Consider the following 22,013-nt stretch of genomic DNA (forward strand, 5'->3'; position numbering starts at 1 on the left):
GGTATGGTTCTCAATCAGGGACAGCTGTCTATCGTTGTCTCTGATTGGGAATCATACTTAGGTAGCCCTTTTTCCCTCCTTTTGTTGTGGGTAGTTAACTTTGTTTGTGGCACTTAGCCCTGTAAGCGTCACGTTTGTGTCTTGTTTTGTTGGCGTCATTCCGAAATAAAAAGTAATTTACGCTCACCACGCTGCGCTTTGGTCTTTTTCCCATGACGGCCGTGACAACATATCCAGATTAGTGACCTGAAAGCGATTGTTTCATTTTCTATGGGTTTTCATGGCAAAAACAGAGTAGCCTACCTACACTCATATTATCCATACAAAATCAAGTTTAGCAATCTGCTACAGACGCATCTTTGCCAGACCTGGTGATGATTCCACTGATTATTTTCATATTTCAATTAGGCCTAGTTCGGGTGCGTTTCTAATTATATACCTCAGTGGTTATGTGTCTAGAGATAGCTGTAACATCGTACTACCTGCAATACTTATGGGATGAAGATGTAACATTCTGACAAATGAATTACAATATTTGTAAGGAAGAAAAAAGCTAGACAAATCATGTTTTCCATCAGATGTTGCATCCTCCGCTGTGTACAGGTAGACCATATGATCCTGCTTGCTCTGGACTCCAGAGAAGTGAAAATGTGACATGATATCCTTAGTTGATACTGACTGCTAACATAAATGACTTTCAGCTCAAAATGCAGGTCTAAAACCCAGGTTATTTCTATATCTTGTGTTTTGAAAATGCATCACCGTTTATGGCTATAATTACAAGCTACATTTGCGCAGCGACCTGCTCTTAGAATGCACGTCTTGGACTTGACTTGAGACTCGACACATTGTACTTGGGAGTCGACTTGAGAACGGGATCTTGTGACTCAAATAATAGTGACTTAGGCCTCCTTACTTTTGTAGCTCTTCGTATGTAGTCCTCTCCAAGCTGTTCCCTCTAAATTTAGCTGGAATTTTGCCCGAAACGATATGACAAATGTAATTGGTTGATGATATGACATTGGCCCACGTCTCAATTTTGCGCTGCACAGAATAACAGATCTCAACAGCAGTTGGCAGCAATTGGAGAAGTGTTTTACATCACCAGTGCCACATCCTTATGATATACAGTGCATTCGGAAAGCATTCAGACCCCTTTCCCTTTTCCACATGTTGTGCCTTATTCATCAATCAGCACACAATAAATACCCCATAATCACAAAGCAAAAACAGGTTTTTATACATTTTTGCAAATGTATTAAAAATTAAAAACAGAAATACCTTATTTACATAAGTGTTCAGACCCTTTGCTATGAGACTCAAAATGTAGCTCAAGTGTGTCCTGTTTCCATTGATCATCCTTGAGATGTTTCATCAACTTTCTGGGAGTCCACTTGTGGTAAATTCAATTGATTAAACATGATTTGGAAAGGCACACAGCTGTCTATATAAAGTCCCACAGTTGACCGTGCATGTCAGAGCAAATACCAAGCCATGAGGTCAAAGGGATTATCCGTAGAGCTCCGAGACAGGATTGTGTCGAGGCACTGATCTGGGGAAGGGTAGCCAAAACATTTCTGAAGGATTGAAGGTCTAGAACACAGTGGCCTCCATCATTCTTAAATGGAAAAGGTTTGGAACCAGCAAGACTCTTCATAGAACTGGCCGCCCGGCCAAACTGAGCAATCGGGGGGGAAGGGCCTTGGTCAGGGAGTTGACATCTCTGGAGAGACCTGAAAATAGCTGTGCAGCGACACTCCCCATCCACCCTGACAGAGCTTGAGAGGATCTGCAGAGCTGAATGGGAGAAACTCCCCAAATACAGGTGTGCCAAGCTTGTAGAGTCATACCCAAGAAGACCTGAGACTGTAATCGCTGCCAAAGGCGCTTCAACAAAGTACTGAGTAAAGGGTCTGAATACTTAAGTAAATGTTATATTTCAGTTTTTTATTTTTAATACATTTCCAAACATTTCTAAAAACCTGTTTTTGCTTTGTCATTATGGGGAATTGTGTGTAGATTGATGAGGGGGAAAAAACGATTTCATTAATTTTAGAATAAAGCTGCAACTTAACACTTTGAAAAAGTAACGGGGTCTGAATCCTTTCCTGAATGCTCTGTATATCTTGTCTTAAGTGCAACCCCAAAAGACAGGTTGGAATGTATGACTGAAATACAGGACGAATCAACCTTTTTTTTTGTAAATTAGTGGTGTTTTAATTTGTTGATAAAATGCAGGATTGTTTGGTTGCAGGACGTGGGACACTGAAATGTGTGACTGCCCCGTCCAATCTGGAGCATGTGGTCACACTACTTAAACATCCTATCGGTATCCTTTGTTTGATGGTCCTTTGAGCTGGATTGTAATTATATAATATATTCCATTTAGAAGACACTTTTATCCAACATGACTTACAGTCATGCGTGTATACATTGTTTACGTGTGGGTGGTACAGGGAAATCAAAGTCACCAACTGAGCTCCAGAGGACCAGAGACCAAGGAGTGTTGAATGTGTAAAAGCCAAACCGTGTTCCACGTACGTGGGAATCCATACTGCTTCATCAGCTTCTTCTTGGACACCACCTTCATGGCCTGGAAGAGAAGGAGAGGGGGATGAGATTGGTGATATTGGTGAGCGAACATGCCATATATTTCATTCTGGTCACTCACTCACTATTAGTTGAATCACTATAACGACCATACAGTGCACTTTAGTGCAGAACAGATGAGTACATCAAGTTTATTCAAAAATGTTTGTTAATTCATTAATCCCTCCATCCCTCCATCCATCCATCCATCCATCCATCCATCCATCCATCCATCCAGGATTAAGAGAGAGAGACTAACAAACAGGGGCTTACTATGTACTGTACATACAGAACAGCTGTTTTTTTTAAAGGTGTAAAGTCTGAAGTATTTCGGCATTCAATAAATGTCATATTCATTAGCGTTCAGTACACAATGGTCGGCGTGACACTCGCAGTCAAAGCATCCTAACTAGTGAAATGGATGGCATAACAACATCTCTAACTTCCTGGATTCATTTCCATATTAATAAAAGAAAAGCTTTCATAAATATTGTTTCTTGTGCTAATGACGTACTTCAAATTCCCAGGACCACTCACTCTGCAGGTGGGTAAGTGATTGCATAAATGACTCTAGAAATGAAGTGATACATGGTGGAATAATGCTTCTGTTATGGAAGGGTTGACTTCTGTTAGTGACTAGTTTAACTCTACTAGCTACCATGTAGAATACAGTTATGATAATGACCCCAGGAAGCCAGCTGATGGTCCAATACTGGAGCCTACAGTTTGTTACCATGCAGTAGGTCTACAAGGTGCGGTGGCCACTGGCCATACATTCAAATATAAACTCATTAACTAGTTACCTACAGTAATGCTATTGAAGTTCAATCCTACACTTTTTTCTGTAAGTAAAGTCTTTCAATCCTTCAGCTCAGGATAGAATTAAAAACATTCGGTGACATCACATCTTCAGAGTATTCTGGTGTTCAAATGATGCGAGAGCCCAGTTCCTTCAGTGGCGCACACACACACACACACACACACACACACACACACACACACACACACACACACACACACACACACACACACACACACACACACACACACACACACACACACACACACACACACACACACACACACACATCTAGTTGCCTTCTCCTCTATAGCACTAATTATGTGTTAATTCCTTGCACCTGCGGATTAAATGTATTTTTGTGTACATTTAATGGCAGCATTCATATTCTCCCTGTGTGTGTAATGTTAAGGATATCAGATGGATGGTGCATATTTTATAGGAGATCATTTCTATTTCTCCCAGTAACACCACCATGCTAGTACATTCCCTGATTCTGTGTGTAATGTCAGGGACATCAGACTAGTCGTTGTTCAGGATGAATGGATAGTGCATATCTCAGAGGAGTGGTGTTTTTTCATTCTGTTAATTCCACTGCTACAGTACCACCATCAGTACTGTTGCTAGTTATTCACAACATTGGAGCCTATTCAAGATCCAACAGATCCACAGATGACGCAATCTCTATTGCACTCCACACGGCCCCACATGGACAAAAGGAACATCGACATGAGAATGCTGTTCATTGACTATAGCTCAGCGTTAAACACCATAGCGCCCTCCAAGCTTATCCCTAAGTTAAGGACCCTGGAACTGAATTACTTCCCTTTGCAACTGGATCCTGGACGGGCCGCCCCCCAGGTGGTGAGGGTAGGCAACAACACATCCGCCATGCTGACCTTCAACACGGAGGCCCCTCTAAGGTGCGTGCTTAGTCCCCTTCTGTACTCCCTGTTCACCCACGACTGTGTGGCCCTGCACGACTGCAACACCATCATTAAGTTTGCCGACAACACAACGGTGGTGTGCCTATCGTGAGATTTTGAGTGAAAACCTCCTTCCATCAGCAAGGGCATTGAAGATGAAATGTGGCTGGGTCTTTCAGCATGACAATGATCCCAAACACACCGCCCGGGCAACGAAGGAGTGGCTTCGTAAGAAGCATTTCAAGGTCCTGGAGTGGCCTTGCCTGTCTCCAGATCTCAACCCCATAGAAAATCTTTGGAGGGAGTTGAAAGTCTGTGTTGCCCAGCAACAGCTCCAAAAACATCTCTGCTCTAGAGGAGATCTGCATGGAGGAATGGGCCAAAATACCAGCAGCAGTGTGTGAAAACCTCGTGAAGACGTTTGACCTCTGTCATTGCCAACAAAGGTCATATAACAAAGTATTGAGATAAGTATTTGGTCAATAACAAAAGTTTATTTTCCACCATCATTTGCAAATAAATTCATAAAAAAATCCTACAATATGATTTTCTGTTTTTTTTCTTCTCATTTTGTCTGTCATAGTTGAAATGTACGTATGATGAAAATTACAGGCCTCTCATCTTTTTAAGTGGGAGAACTTGCACAATTGGTGGCTGACTAAATACTTTTTTGCCCCACTGTATGTATACTGTAGCTAAGAAAGTAATACTAAGTGTATGTTGTGTAGTAAGATGTTAGTAGTTCAGGTACCTCACCCTAATAATTTAGTCTATTTACCCCTCTTAATTTTGCCTACTGTTCTGACTTGGTGCACATGTAGCCTATAACCTGTTTTAGAGAAATGTAATAAATTAATATTGTAAGAGTTTTCATTGTCTGCTTATATGCCCCCTATATTTATCCTATGGCTCTGACTTGGTGTACAGGGAGAACACTGTAAGAACGGCCCATGTTCTGAATTCTGTCACTGTACATTTCAAAGTGCAAAACAAATAGTTACATTGAGTACATATGTCCTAGCTCGCTCATTAATGTCTTAATCAAAATTACGGATTGCCTCTTATCCACTTGTCGTAGTTTATACATCTCAATTGTCAGTAGAAACCACATTTGTTTCAGTAAATCAGCGATATCAGCTATGTTTTTTTTAAACAGTAAATGAGGCTGCCAGACAAGGCTCCGCTAATAGTCAGGTGTAGCAGTGGTAAGATGTTGGGACTGATGTTGGGTCAGCTTTATGAAGGCCCTAACAGTTTGTGGGAACCATTTGTTACCGTTATAGTGAAATGCATGTATTGTTTAGTGTTGTGTAGTGGCTTTGCTGGCATGCATCCCACTTTTAAAAATGTTTGCCCCACCAAGATTTACATGATGAAATCGCTACTTCCATAATCTAAATGTGATTTCTGTCATTCTGAGCACCATGGGCCGACGCCCTAATGAGTTCACTGCATATGGGTCCGGTCATATTGTCGGGCGCCACATTTTCGGAACCCTCTAGCAACGAGCCTGATATATTAAAGGTAGCCAATTCTTGGTTATGATATTGTGGCTACTAGATCTGAAAGTCTTGTGTAAAGAATATGTTTTGACATTATTTCAAGTTATTGAACCCACTTTATTTCTTGACTTACAGGGTATTTATTTAATTGCTTGAAACTCAATGTAAGAAATTTGAAAAGGTCATTTCAAATCGAAGTAAATTTGGAACAAGATGAAATTTGTAGTTATATATGACTATAGTCGTCCACTGATGTCCTACATGTCTTATCTGCTTTTCAAAAGGCCTGGGGTGGTCCTGATGACTATCTCAACAGATCAAAGTAATATTCCAAAAGGACACAAACTGCTAAGAGCCATACATAATCTGAATTCTCCACCACAGAAATAAATGATATTTTCATGAGTTCAAGGACAATCCCTCCCTTGGTAAAGGGATTTACAGAGTCTTTGTAGTGCTGACAAGTTGAGGAGCATTGGTTTGTCAGAGCAAAGCGAGGGAAGCTAGGGAAGAGAGAAGAGAGAGGGAAGAGAAAGTCCTGCATATTAAAAGGTGTGTCAGGGGAACGCTACGCAGGCAAAACCGTGTGTGTGTGTCTGTGTGTGTGTGTATGTGTGTGCTATGCAGGCAAAACTGCTGTTTTCAAAACACTACAGGGTAGGGAGTGCACTACTACTATGACCACTACAGTGCCAGAGAGAACACAATGAGCCTGTGGCAATGAGCTGACGGTGCAATTAGGCTGGATTACAAATGCATGAAGAGATAGCAAAATGCTTCTTCAATCACAAAGATTTAAATAACACTGACAGAAAATACCATCTCACTGATCTACTACTACAGTAGGGTTTCCAGAACTGCTCTCCTTCAGTTGAATGCACTCTTTGTCACTGTGGATAAGAGTGTTCACTTGCTAAATAACTTCATTTACATTTTAAAGTAACTGTCCAGCGAGAATCTCACTTTAAATGTGTATATTCTGTTAACTCATACCCAAATAATTTTGTTATTATTTTGTATACAATTATTTGTTTATAAAGCATAAATGAAAGAAAAAACACTTTTAAAAAAAACACACCTCAAACTTGTATGTCAAACAGACGGTTTAAAAATGCTTGCCATTTCCTCATATAATGTGATGTTTAATTGTCATGAATATATTTCATGACTGCTATACACCCACACCATTCTGTTTTTGGGATACTCCCACACTATTTAAATACAGAAAAGCAGCTTTTTAACATACTTAATAAATACATTTTGGAAGGAAAACATTTTCACTCACATTGTAATAATAATAAAATACATTATATGTCATATTCATCTCCAGGACCATCCTAACATCAACATATGTGAGAATTTTACATTTCTAGGTGTTGTAGTAAAAATTGGAGGAAGATAAGTGTTTCCAAGGTGTGCATTATGTGAATTTAATCAATTATGAGTAGGCGTTGCCAACTAGTTGTCTATTAATAGTCTACTATTTGGTTGATGTCACTGGAAACACTTCTCTTCCTTTATCTTGTATACTACAAAACATAGAAACATGCAATCTTCACATATGTTGATGTTAGGGTGGTGCTGGAGATGATGAATATGAAGTTAAAAACATTTGAAATGTTCCTTTAATTATAGGCAATGAAAACACTGGACAGTGACTTTAAATGATCAAATGTAACAACCTCCTTGTTTACAGTGGTGTACTGTACAGCTGACACCATGCAGGTCCCCTCCTGGCGATCCCTTCCTGTTGCACCCTCATATCCTTACTCATGTCGCTTTTATCCTCCATCCATGACTTGTAAAAGGACAACAGGATATTTTATTGGCCCCCTGCCTGCTGCCTCCAGCAGACACGTTGAGGACAGACAGTGACAACCGCAACCCCTGCTGTAGTACACCATTTCCATAGCAGTGGAGGCTGGAACCGGTTGTTAGTCATTAGAACATTTTTACAGTGTGTATCGTATCCACTAGGGTTGCACATTTTTTTGCATTGGATATATTTACCACATTATATGGAGACAGAAACATAAACCTTTTTTTTACCTTATCATAAGTAGACATAATTGCAAATGATGAAATCCTTCCAATAGAAAAAAAAAACGATTTAGTTACGAATTGAACTTCAATTAAATGAGTTGACTCCTCACATGGGATGATGTCACTGAACCAGAAAATAAAGGGAATATTAAATGATCCCCAATGATCCATCGCTTCTCCCAAAAACATTTTCAACGTACACCTGTAAAATGAGTCTAGAAACTAAAGCTTTGGTTATCTTCCTGTCAGGCTTCCATGTCTCGTCCCTGGACCTCCTCAATGTCCACCTCTTGACATCAGACTCTGAGGCCTCATCTTCACTGTCACTTTCCAACCTTGTTGAGGATGGCTTGTTGTCAGGCTCAAAAAGCCTCAAATTTGCCCAATGTCCACCAGTTTTTCAACCCTTGTAGTGGTCAGCTTGTTGCGTGCTTTGGTGTGTGTGTTCCTAAACAAGGACCAGTTGCGCACTGAGGTGGCTGATGTTGGTGGGATTTGGAGGATGATGGAGGCAACAGGGGAAAGAGCCTCAGATCCACAAAGTCCATTCCACCAGGTGGCTGATGAGATATGTTGGCACGACTTCCAAATTGCATCTCCATCCCAAAGTCCTTGCTTGTAAGTGTACTTCGCCAGACTGCCAAGAACCTTGCCCTTATCCAGGCCAAGGTGGCGAGACACAGTAGTGATGACACCATAGGCCTTGTTGATCTCTGCACCAGACAGGATGCTTTTGCCAGCCTACTTGGGGTCCAACATGTAAGTCTTCATGCTTTTTGTTGTATTTCAGAAGCAGTTTCCTCTGCTTGGAGCAACAGTGAAGTGGGCAGGGCAGTACGGATTTCTTCTCTTACATCTGCAAGCAGAGTCTGAACATCAGACAGGATGGCATTGTCTCCCTCAAGCCGTGCAGTGGCTACTACTATTGTCACACCCTGATCTGTTTCACCTGTCGTTGTGATTGTCTGCTTTTCTATTCTCTTTTACTAGTCCTCACGGTTTTGACCTTTGCCTGTTTTTCTGGATTCCATTCCCGCCTGCCTGACCATTCTGCCTGCCCTGACCTCGAGCCTGCCTGCCATTCTGTACCACTCTGAACTGATTTTGACCTTTTGCCTGTCCACAACCATTTTCTTGCCTACCCCTTTTGGATTGTTATTAAACATCTTGGACTCCAACCATCTGCCTCCTGTGTCTGTATCTGTGTCTCGCCTTGTGCCCTTATAGCTGTAGGTTTCAGGAGTTTCAGGCTGCTTACCACTCTCTCCCAAAATACATAATCCAGGAGGATCATCTTGATGGGGCTGTCCATATCAGCAGACTGTGATAAGGCCATTTCTTGGAGAGACTCCTTCTCCTCCAGGAGACTGTCAAACACATTGACAACACCCCAATGGGTGTTGCTGAGCTGCTTCAATGTGGTGCTCTTATTCTTCTCACTTTGCTTGGTGAGGTAGATTGCTGCTATAACTTGATGACCCTTCACATACCTAACCATTTCCTTGGCTCTCGTGTAGAGTGTGTCCATTGTTTTCAGTACCATAATGTCCTTGAGGAGCAGATTCGATACATGAGCAGCACAGCCAATGGGTGTGATGTGAGGGTAGGACTCCACTTTAGACCAAGCAACCTTCATGTTTCGCAGCATTGTCTGTCACGAGAGCAAATACCTTCTCCATCCCAAAGTCCTTGCTTGTAAGTGTACTTCGCCAGACTGCCAAGAACCTTGCCCTTATCCAGGCCAAGGTGGCGAGACACAGTAGTGATGACACCATAGGCCTTGTTGATCTCTGCACCAGACAGGATGCTTTTGCCAGCCTACTTGGGGTCCAACATGTAAGTCTTCATGCTTTTTGTTGTATTTCAGAAGCAGTTTCCTCTGCTTGGAGCAACAGTGAAGTGGGCAGGGCAGTACGGATTTCTTCTCTTACATCTGCAAGCAGAGTCTGAACATCAGACAGGATGGCATTGTCTCCCTCAAGCCGTGCAGTGGCTACTACTATTGTCACACCCTGATCTGTTTCACCTGTCGTTGTGATTGTCTGCTTTTCTATTCTCTTTTACTAGTCCTCACGGTTTTGACCTTTGCCTGTTTTTCTGGATTCCATTCCCGCCTGCCTGACCATTCTGCCTGCCCTGACCTCGAGCCTGCCTGCCATTCTGTACCACTCTGAACTGATTTTGACCTTTTGCCTGTCCACAACCATTTTCTTGCCTACCCCTTTTGGATTGTTATTAAACATCTTGGACTCCAACCATCTGCCTCCTGTGTCTGTATCTGTGTCTCGCCTTGTGCCCTTATAGCTGTAGGTTTCAGGAGTTTCAGGCTGCTTACCACTCTCTCCCAAAATACATAATCCAGGAGGATCCTCTTGATGGGGCTGTCCATATCAGCAGACTGTGATAAGGCCATTTCTTGGAGAGACTCCTTCTCCTCCAGGAGACTGTCAAACACATTGACAACACCCCAATGGGTGTTGCTGAGCTGCTTCAATGTGGTGCTCTTATTCTTCTCACTTTGCTTGGTGAGGTAGATTGCTGCTATAACTTGATGACCCTTCACATACCTAACCATTTCCTTGGCTCTCGTGTAGAGTGTGTCCATTGTTTTCAGTACCATAATGTCCTTGAGGAGCAGATTCGATACATGAGCAGCACAGCCAATGGGTGTGATGTGAGGGTAGGACTCCACTTTAGACCAAGCAACCTTCATGTTTCGCAGCATTGTCTGTCACGAGAGCAAATACCTTCCGTGGTCCAAGGTCATTGATGAATGCCTTCAGCTCATCTGCTCTTGTGGAATACTGGTTGAGTGTTGGAGATGATGTAGTTAATTATTCCTTGCCCACGAACATTCAACCACCCATCAGAGATGATTGCATTACAGTCTGCTTTCTCTATGATTTGCCTGACCTTCACTTGGGCTCTGCATCCAGCAAATTAGTAGATAAATCATGTCTGGTTGGAGGGGTATATGCTGGGAAAAGACCTTTCAGAAATCTCTTCCAATACACATTGCCTGTGAGCATCAGAGGTGAACCAGTTGCCAACACAGCTCGTGCAAGACATTCATCAGCATTTCTCTGACTACATTCCTTCATTGAGTCAAAACTTCTGATTCCAGGAGGACCATGAGCTGTTGCTATTGATAAGGTGTCTGATTCATCATTTTCACCTCAAATAGTAGTAGAGGGACTTTGTCAGCTTGTTGTGAGCGCAAAAGGAACTTTCTGCACTTGGCCAGGTGATTCTGCTCTTGGCCAGGTGATTTTGTTGCATTCTTCACATATGATTTGGCACAGTATTTGCAAATGTACACAGCTTTTCCTTCTACATTAGCTGCAGAGAAATGTCTCCACACATCAGATAGTGCCCGTGGCATTTTCCTGTATAGATGAGAAAAAAAGGGAAAAATATCCCAAATACATTTCCATGTACAGATAAAGTTAAGCAGTTAGATTAAACAACTCCTTTGTAAGATATATCTTTTAAAATGAAACATGTATGGAAACAGGTGAATTAACTTCTCTAGGGTAGGGGGCAGAATTTGGCATTTTGGATGAAAAGCGTGACCAAATTAAACTGCCTTCTGCTCAGGCTCAGAAGATAGGATATGCATATAATTGGTAGATTTGGATAGAAAACACTCAAGTGTCTGTATAACATAACCGATTTGGCGAAAATCTGAGAAAAATCCATTCAGGAAGTAGGATTTGTTGTTGTAGTTTTCTATTCAATGCCATTACAGTATCTATTGACTTAGGACTCAAATTGCAGTTCCTATGCCTTCCACTATATGTCAACAGTCTTTAGAAATGGTTTCCGGCTTGTATTCTGAAAAATGAGGGAGTAAGAGCAGTCTGAATGAGTGGACCCTGCCGTGTCACAGAGCTTTTTCATGCGCGTGACCGAGAGAGTGCCTTTCTTGCTTACCTTTTATATTGACAGCGTTATTGTCCGGTTGAAATATTATTGATTATTTAGGCTAAAAACAACCTGAGGGTTGAATAACATCATTAGACATGTTTCTATGAACTTTACGGATACAATTAGGATTTTTTTGTCTGCATGTTGTGACTGCATTTGAGCCTGTGGATTACTGAAGAAAACGCGCTAACAAAACTGAGTTTTTCCGGATATAAAGAGAGACTTTATCGAAAAAAAGGAACATTTATTGAATAAATGAATGTATTCTGAGTGCAACCATATGAAGATCATCAAAGGTAAGTGATTAATTCTATATCTCTATTACTGACTTGTGTAACTCTTCTACTTTGCTGGTTACTGTTTAATGATTGTCTGCTGGGCTATGTTCTCAAATAATTGTAAGGTATGCTTTCGCCGTAAAGCATTTTTAAAATCTGACACCGTTGTTGGATTCACAAGAAGTTAATCTTTAAACCTATGTAAAATAGTTGTATCTTTTCTGAATTTGTATAATGAGTATTTCTGTATTTGAATTTGGCACTCTGCAATCTCACTGGATGTTGGCCAGCTAGCGTCCCACATGACCTAGAGAGGTTAACACTCCTCAGTTAGCAGGCTCAATCGAACTAAACACCCACATGGTAGCAAAAACTATGCTTTAACCTGTTTGGGCTAGGGGGCAGCATTTTCACTTTTTGATGAAAAGCGTTCCCAGAGTAAACTGCCTCCTACTCAGTCCCAGATGCTAATATATGCATATTAGTAGTAGTATTGGATAGAAAACACTCTGACGTTTCTAAAACTGTTTGAATGATGTCTGTGAGTATAACAGAACACATATGGCAGGCAAAAACCTGAGAAAAAAATCCAACCAGGAAGTGGGAAATCTGAGGTTGGTAGTTTTTCAACTCAGCCCCTATTGAAGATACCGTGGGATATTGGTCATCTTGCACTTCCTAAGGCTTCCACTTGATGTCAATAGTCTTTAGAACATTGTTTCAGGCTTCTATTGTGTAGGGGGGCTGAATGAGAGGGGATTGAGTCAGGTGTCTGGCAGAGAGCCACGGGCTCGTGACGCGTGGTCATGAGAAAGTTACCTTTTGTTCCATTGCTTTTCTGCAGACAAAGGAATTCTCCGGTTGGGACATTATTGAACATTTATGATAAAAACATCCTAAAGATTGATTCTATACATCGTTTGATATGTTTCTACGACCAGTAATATAACTTTTTGGATTTTTTTGTCCGACATTTCCGCTGGACTTGCCCGCGCCTCGTGAGTTTCGAGTTGTTTACTAAACGCCCTAACAAAAGGAGGTGTTTGGACATAAATTATCAACTTTATCGAACAAATCAAACATTTATTGTGGAACTGGGATTCCTGGGAGTGCATTCTGATGAGATCATCAAAGGTAAGTGAATATTTATAATGCTATTTCTGACTTCTGTTGACTCCAACATGACGGATATTTCTTTGGCTGGTTTGGGCTCTGAGCGCCGTACCCAGGTTATGCTTTTTCCCCCCAAACAATTTGAAATCTGACACAGCGGTTGCATTAAGGGGAAGTTTTTCTAAAGTTCCATGTATAATAGTTGTATCTATTATCAATGTTTATTATGAGTATTTCTGTGAATTGATGTGGCTCTCTGCAAAATCACCATGTTTTGGAACTATTGAACATAACACGCCAATGTAAAATTTGATTTTTGGACAAAATATTCTCGAATAAAACATACATGTATTGTGTAACATGAAGTCCTATGAGTGTCATCTGATGAAGATCCCTCCTGGCCAAACCCTCCCCTAACCCAGACGACGCCACCCCATGGGTCTCCTGGTCATGGCCAGCTACGACAGAGCCTGGACTCGAACCCAGCATCTCTAGTGTCACCGCGCCACTCGAGAGGCCCGATTTTAACACACTCTGCTGTTGGCTACTATTTACCAGTTAGCAAAAAATCATGTATGTCAAATAAAATATATTCACCCCACCCAGTATTGTAATCAAAACTTCCCAGAAAGCATGTAGTCCTTGGCTCAGTGTGGGCTCAATAGCATCTCATTAGTGTGCAAGATCGTGAGAATCAGCTGTACATGTGATGGAAGAATGCACTGTGTATGCAGAGGATTGCAATTCCATTGAATTGGGGATAGTTTAATCAAAATATACCACAAGACCTAGAATTACCTTATGTGTATCCCACAAAAAAGTTCACCGTTATAAACTAACTTTTTTGATGAATTTAAGAATTCCTGGGCTTAACTTCCCATGGAAAATGTTGGGAAATTTACCGGAAAGTTTCCGACCCTTTGTAACCCTAGTATCCACCACCCCGTAGTAGTCTAGGGAATAACACTGTCCATCTCAGCCCAGTGGTCAGGGAGGTGTGTGCATGCATGCGTCCTTCCGAACAACAGACTGGAGCCCCAGAGACAAAACCAGGGACCAGGGATACTCCTAATTATTCCCCACTGCTCTTTTTTAGCAGTATACGAAATGAGCGAATGCTGCAGAGATTGGAGCCTGGTAGAGCTTGAGTCCCTCTAATACTGCCAGACCTCAATGGTACTGGACCTCTGCCAGTCACGTTGGCTGAGACAAGGTAACAGCTTCGTCAGCATTGTAATTACAACACGGGCTGTGCGAAACACTCACTCACACACACTCACTCACAAACATACACAAACACAGAGAGAGAGAGAGAGAGAGAACATCCGAGATGATAATCTGGCTAGATTGTTTAAGCGATTCTAGCATGCAAAACTGTACATCAAAATCCTAAAATACAAAATAATCTGTTGCAAAATCAAAATATGTACTTGGCATTTCTGTTGCATGGAAGCCTTCCCCGTTGCCGTGATAAGGTGACTGGTATTGTGCTGTGTGTGTGTGTGAAGATTACTGGTCCGTGTGTGTGTCTGTATGTAGGGGCTGAGCTCCCACTGTGGGCACAGATGCACAGATCTAATCAATACAGTGTGGAGCCAAGTTTGAAAGCCAGGAAATAGAATTAAACCCTGGCAGGTGCCCATCTTCTCCTCATCTCCATCTTCCTGTCAACAATCTCTCCTTCTCCGGCAGCCAGGGTGGAGCGCAGCATAGGAGAGTGTTTGCAAGGTCTCCGATGCCAGGAGCAAGCCTCTATCTCCCTCTCCTCTCATCCCTCTCTATATATCTGTCTCTCTCTACCTCTCTCTACCTCTCTCTACCTCTCTCTACCTCTCTCTACCTCTCTCTACCTCTCTCTACCTCTCTCTACCTCTCTCTACCTCTCTCTACCTCTCTCTACCTCTCTCTACCTCCCTCTACCTCCTCCTCCCTCTACCTCTACCTCTACCTCTACCTCCCTCTACCTCTACCTCTACCTCTACCTCTACCTCTACCTCTACCTCTACCTCTACCTCTACCTCCCCTTCTCTCTCGTTCTCACCCCCCTCTATCTCTCTCTCCCCTGTCTCCCTATCACTCTCCAGATAAGACCAGTCTGTCTCTGTTGTGAACCATGCAGGGTAAAGGGTCTGATAAAGCTGTAATAACATGCAATTGTCCATGCATTTACAGGCCATCTCCCTGCTAGTATGAGCACTAATATGGGGAACGGGGAACCAATTCCCTCTGACATAATTGCTTGGCATCGACACCATTGACGTGAGCCACAAATATGCGCATGCACGCACGACACACGCACACTGGGGGCAACAAAGACAGTGTGCAGGCAGATAAAAAGCCTTGAGTTGGGCCATTAACCTATCAAGCTAACAAGGCATTCCACTTTACAAAGAGCTGAAAATGGTTAATGGATCATAATTGTCTCCTTGTAGGAGAAAGAGGGCCACACACACACACACAACTTGCATAGTGTTTGTCGTCATCCTCATTGTAGGCCAGTTTGACCACCCCGTAGGAGCCCTGCAAAGTCACAGGAGAGGAAAAAGATAGATGTCAATAATAGAACATATTTAATCATTCAATGCAATAACATAGTGCCAGAAAGTATTCACATCCCTTAACTTTATTCATATTTTGTTGTGTTAAAGCCTGCATTTAAAATGGATTACATTGAGATGTTGTGTCACTGATCTACACACAATAATCCATCATTTCAAAGTGGAATTACGTTTTAAGAAATGTTCACAAATGAATTAAAAATGAAAAGCTAAAATGTCTTGAGTAAATAAGTTTTCAACCCTTTTGTTATGGCCTAAATATGTTTAGGAGTAAAAATGTGCTTAACAAGTCACATAATACATTGTGTGGACTCAATCTCTGTAGAATAATAGTGTTTTAACATTATTTTTAAATGACTACCTCATCTCTGTACACCACATACAGATAATTGTAAAGTCTCGCATTCGAGCAGTGAATTTCAAGCACAGATTCAACCACAAAAACCAGGGAGGTTTTCCAATGGTTCCCAAACAAGTGCACCTATTTGTAGATGTGTTCAAAAAATGCAGACATTGAATATCCCTTTGAGCATAGTGAAGTTATTAATTATGAATGTGTCAATACACTCAGTCACTGCAAAGATACAGGTGCCCTTCCTAACTCAGTTGCCAGAGAGGAAGGAAACCGCTCAGGGATTTCACTATGAGGCCAATGGTGATTTTAAAACAGAGTTTAATGGCTGTGATAGGAGAAAACTGAGGATGGATCAACAACATTGTAGTTACTCCACATAAATGACAGAGTGAAAAGAAGGAAGCCTGTACATAAAACTATTCCAAAACATACATCCTGATTGCAATAAGGCACTAAAGAAATACTGCAAAGAATGGGGCAAAAATGTCCTCCCATGAACACCATTCTTGTTTAGTGTTTTACGTATTGTCAACAGAGATTTTACAATTTTCCAGAGTTTCTGTAAGTCTTTAGCTGACACTCTAGGATTCTTCTTATCCTCAATGAGCATTCTGTACTGTGCTCTTGCAGTCATCTTTGCAGGACGGCCACTCCTAGGGAGAATAGCAACACTGCTGAACTTTATCCATTTATAGACTATTTTTCTTACCGTGGACTGATGAACATCAAGGCGTTTAGAGATACTTTTGTAACCCTTTCCAGCTTTATGCAAGTCAACAATTTTTTATTGTAAGTCTTCTGAGATCTCTTTGGTTTGAAGCATGGTTCACATCAGGCAATGCTTCTTGTGAATAGCAAACTGACATTTTGTGAGTGTTTTATTATAGGGCAAGGCAGCTCTAATCAACATCTCCAATCTCGGCTCATTGATTGGACTCCAGGTTAGCTGACTCCTGACTCCAATTAGCTTTTGGAGAAGTCATTAGCCTAGGGGTTCACATACTTTTTCCAACCTACACTGTGAATGTTTAAATGATGTATTCAATATAGACAAGAAAAATACAATAACTTGTGAGTTATTAGTTTAAGAACACTATGTTTGTCTATTTTTGTGACTTAGATGAAGATCAGATCAAATGTTATGACCACTTTATGCAGAAATCCAGGTAATTCCAAAGGGTTCACATAACTTTTCTTGCCACTGTATATACACTGCTCAAAAAATAAAGGGAACACTTAAACAACACAATGTAACTCCAAGTCAATCACACTTCTGTGAAATCAAACTGTCCACTTAGGAAGCAACACTGATTGACAATAAATTTCACATGCTGTTGTGCAAATGGAATAGACAACAGGTGGAAATTATAGGCAATTAGCAAGAAACCCCACATAAAGGAGTGGTTCTGCAGGTGATAACCACAGACCACTTCTCAGTTCCTATGCTTCCTGGCTGATGTTTTGGTCACTTTTGAATGCTGGCGGTGCTTTCACTCTATTGGTAGCATGAGACGGAGTCTACAACCCACACAAGTGGCTCAGGTAGTGCAGCTCATCCAGGATGGCACATCAATGCGAGCTGTGGCAAGAAGGTTTGCTGTGTCTGTCAGCATAGTGTCCAGAGCATGGAGGCGCTAACAGGAAACAGGCCAGTACATCAGGAGATGTGGAGGAGGCCGTAGGAGGGCAACAACCCAGCAGCAGGACCACTACCTCCGCCTTTGTGCAAGGAGAAGCAGGAGGAGCACTACCAGAGCCCTGCAAAATGACCACCAGCAGGCCACAACTGTGCATGTGTCTGCTCAAACAGTCAGAAACAGACTCCATGAGGGTGGTATGAGGGCCCGACGTCCACAGGTGGGGGTTGTACTTACAGCCCAACACCGTGCAGGACGTTTGGCATTTGCCAGAGAACATCAAGATTGGCAAATTCGCCACTGGCGCCCTGTGCTCTTCACAGATGAAAGCAGGTTCACACTGAGCACATGTGACAGACGTGACACGCTGGAGACGCCGTGGAGAATGTTCTGCTGCCTGCAACATCCTCCAGCATGACCGGTTTGGCAGTGGGTCAATCATGGTGTGGGGTGGAATTTCTTTGGGGGGCCGCACAGCCCTCCATGTGCTCGCCAGAGGTAGCCTGACTGCCATTAGGTACCGAGATGAGATCCTCAGATCCCTTGTGAGACCATATGCTGCTGCGGTTGGCCCTGGGTTCCTCCTAATGCAAGACAATGCTAGACCTCATGTGGCTGGAGTGTGTCAGCTATTCCTGCAAGAGGTAGGCATTGATGCTATGGACTGCCCATTCCCCAGACCTGAATCCAATTGAGTACATCTGGGACATCATGTCTCGCTCCATCCACCAACGCCACATTGCACCACAGACTGTCCAGAGTTGGCGGATGCTTTAGTCCAGGTCTGGGAGGAGATCCCTCAGGAGACCATCCGTCACCTCATCAGGAGCATGCCCAGGCGTTGTAGGGAGGTCATACAGGCACGTGGAGGCCACACACACTACTGAGCCTCATTTTGACTTGTTTTAAGGACATTACATCAAAGTTGGATCAGCCTGTAGTGTGGTTTTCCATTTTAATTTTGAGTGTGACTCCAAATCCAGACCTCCATGGGTTGATACATTTGATTTCCATTGATAATTTTTGTGTGATTTTGTTGTCAGCACATTCAATTATGTAAAGAAAAAAGTATTTAATAAGAATATTTCATTCATTCAGATCTAGGATGTGTTATTTTAGTGTTTCCTTTATTTTTTTGAGCCGTGTATATTATTTCCTCCCCCCTTTTTTCTCCCCAATTTAAAAAAAATATTGTCTCATCGCTGCAACTATCCAACGGGCTCGGGAGAGGTGAAGGAGGTGTCATGCATCCCCGTAACATGACCCACCTAACCGAGCTCTTTATCCCAGAAGCCAGCCTCATCAATGTTTCGGAGGAAACACTGCTCAGCCTACAGGCACCCAGCCCATAGGACTATGGGACTCCCGGGCCCCGACTCCTTGGGGACTATGGGACTCCCGGGCCCCGGCCAGTTGTGGCACAGTCCCGGAATGAACCCGGGTCTGTAGTAACGCCTCTAACACTGCGATGCAGTGGTTTAGACAGTTACACCACTCGGGAGGCCCCAGTTTCACCATTTATATCATAATACTGTATTCTGTAGTAAAGCAGGATGAGGTGATTCATGGACAAGCTATACTGTATGATTCAGGTTCTGATCAAAGCAATGTGACTCATTCAGAGCCTTTCATAATATGGGAGAGGCAGTACAGATAGCCTGGGTTATCATCCTAAAGAGAAACTACCATTGGATCAGTGATAACAATCCACCACCATATTTTACAATAGATGTGTGGTTATTTTCTGCATATAATTCCGCTTTTCAAGGCCAAACCTACCACTGGTGTGCGTGGCCAAAGATCTCTATTTTCATGTCATCTGACCTGAAAATAGAGCTCTTTGGCCACGCACACCATTGGTGTAATTGGTGTGGAAAAGAGGATTCATAAAGTACCAGAAAAATGTTGCCCAAAACCTGGTTGCCTCTGCCAGGAGGCTGCAAGTGGATCTTACAGCAAGAGAATAACCCCAAGCGCAAATCAAAAGCCACAAAGGAATTGTTAATTGAAACAAAATGAACATTTTGCAATGGCCATCTCAGTCTCCGGACACATTGAAAACCTGTGGTTTGAATTGACATGGGCAGTCAATAGGCACAGACAAAGGATATCAAGGATCTAGAAATATTCTATATGGATGAATGGTCTAAGATCCCTCCCAATGTGTTCTCCAATCTCATAAAACATTTTAGAAAAAGACTCAGTGCCATTATCCTCACAAGGCGAGGAATTGAAAGGTATTGAATACAGGAGTGGCAATAATTTTGACACCTATCTGCTTGAGAAAAAAAAGATTACTTGTTAAATAAAATATATTTCTCAAAGACATTGAACTAGTATAAAATAATATAATGTTCCAAAAATGTTTTGCACACAATAAATCTTATTATTTATTTTATACAGTCTTTTTTGCTCATCTTTATCAAGGGTGCCAATTATTTAGTACCTGATTGAATATGCACTGCATTCTGAAAGTATTGATTAATACCCCATAATGACAAAGCGAAAACAGGTTTAGACATTTTTGCAAATTTATATATATATAAAAAACAGAAATACCTTACTTCCATCACTATTCAGACCCTTTGCTATGAGACTCGAAATTGAGCTCAGTAGCATCCTGTTTCCATTGAGATTGGAGTCCACCTGTGGTAAAATCAAACGATTGGACATGATTTGGAAAGGCACATACCTGTCTATATAAGGTCCTACAGTTGACAGTGCATGTCAGAGCAAAAACCAAGCCATGATGTCAAAGGAATTATCTGTAGAGCTCCGAAACAGGATTGTGTCGAGGCAGAGATCTGGGGAAGGTTACCAAAAAAATGGGCAACATTGATGGTTCCCAAGAACACAGTGGCCTTTATCATTCGCCCGGCCAAACTGAGAAATCGGGGGAGAGGGGCCTGGGTCAAGGAGGTGACCAAGAACCTGATGGTCACTCTGACAGAGCTCCAGAGTTCCTCTATGGGAATGGGAGAACCTTCCAGAGGACAACCATCTCTGTAGCACTCCACCAATTAGGCCTTTATGGTATTGTGGCTAGACGGAAGCCAGTCCTCAGTAAAAGGCACATGACAGCCACTTGGAATTTGCCAAAAGGAAACTAAAGGACTCTCAGACCATGAGAAACAAGATTATCTGGTCTGATGAAACCAAGATTGGATCAAGGGAAAGATGAACGGAGCAAAGTACAGAGAGATCCTTGATGAAAGCCTGCTCCAGAGTGCTCAGGACCTCAGACCGGGGCGAAGGTTCACCTTCCAGCAGAAAAACAACCCTAAGCACACATCCTGGACAACGCAGGAGTGGCTTCGGGACAAGTCTCTGAATGTCCTAGAGTGGCCCAGCCAGAGTCCGGACTTGAACCCGATCTAACATCTCTGGAGAGACCTGAAAATAGCTGTGCAGCGACACTTCCTATCCAATCTGACAAAGCTTGAGAGGAACAGCAGAGAAGAATGGGAAAAACTCCCCAAAACACAGGTGTGCTAAGCTTGTAGCATCATACCCCAAAAAACTTGAGGCTGTAATCACTGCTAAAAGTGCTTCAACAAAGTTCTGAGTAAAGGGTCTGAATACTTATGCAAATGTTGGATCTCAGTTGTTAAAAAAAATACATATGCAAACATTTCTAAAAACCAGTATGGGGTATTGTGTGTAGATTGATGGGGGGGGGGATATTTAATCAATTTGAGAATAAGCCTGTAACGTAACAAAATGTGGAAAAAGGTCAAGGGGTCTGAATACTTTCCGAATGCACTGTAGATTGAACAGCTACTACTGTAAATCTAAAATATGGGCCTCTTGTATTGATGGCCAGGCCCTCTAAAGGTGAATGTACATTACAATCTATTGGTCCTCTCTGATAGTTACATAAGTCTATCCGGACTGAAAAGGCAGACACAGGCACAGAAAGAGGCAGACAAACAGACAGAGCCAGGCCAACAGTGTTGATAGAAGGTGGGCTATTCTGCTTAGGGATAATATTGATTAGAATAGTTAGAATAGTTCATTAATGAATTTGTATTTAGTGCCAATGATAGCAGACAGCACAATCAGTGTGAGACAGTTCGATACAACAGGGACACAATTGTAAAAGAACATGATGTACAAATATCAGAAAGGTGATTGATTGAAGACAGGGTATTCTGCATTTCTGAATGAGTTCAAGGCTCACCTTTCCGATCTCACTCTTCAGCTTGTACTGGTTCAGCTGGATACAGTTCTGCAGGAGGAAGAAAACAAAGGGATGACATTAAATGAGAATATATGACAGAAGAGAT

The 22,013-nt window shown here is 42.1% G+C and overlaps 1 protein-coding gene across 3 annotated transcripts in view; it reads right to left on the minus strand.

Annotated features, from left to right (window-relative positions):
• The window catches only part of LOC124000464 (calcium/calmodulin-dependent protein kinase kinase 1-like), a 124,882-nt gene that overhangs the window by 51,796 nt on the left and 51,073 nt on the right, over positions 1 to 22,013 (minus strand). For all 3 annotated transcript variants that reach the window (XM_046306826.1, XM_046306824.1, XM_046306825.1), the window contains exons 3-5: positions 21,908 to 21,955; positions 15,644 to 15,697; positions 2,542 to 2,593 (exon numbers count right to left, since the gene is read on the minus strand). In XM_046306826.1, coding sequence (XP_046162782.1) covers positions 2,542 to 2,593; positions 15,644 to 15,697; positions 21,908 to 21,955 — 154 coding nt within the window. The remainder of the gene's footprint in view (positions 1 to 2,541; positions 2,594 to 15,643; positions 15,698 to 21,907; positions 21,956 to 22,013) is intronic.

Source organism: Oncorhynchus gorbuscha, linkage group LG16 (assembly GCF_021184085.1).
Source record: "Oncorhynchus gorbuscha isolate QuinsamMale2020 ecotype Even-year linkage group LG16, OgorEven_v1.0, whole genome shotgun sequence".
Lineage (NCBI taxonomy): Eukaryota > Metazoa > Chordata > Actinopteri > Salmoniformes > Salmonidae > Oncorhynchus > Oncorhynchus gorbuscha.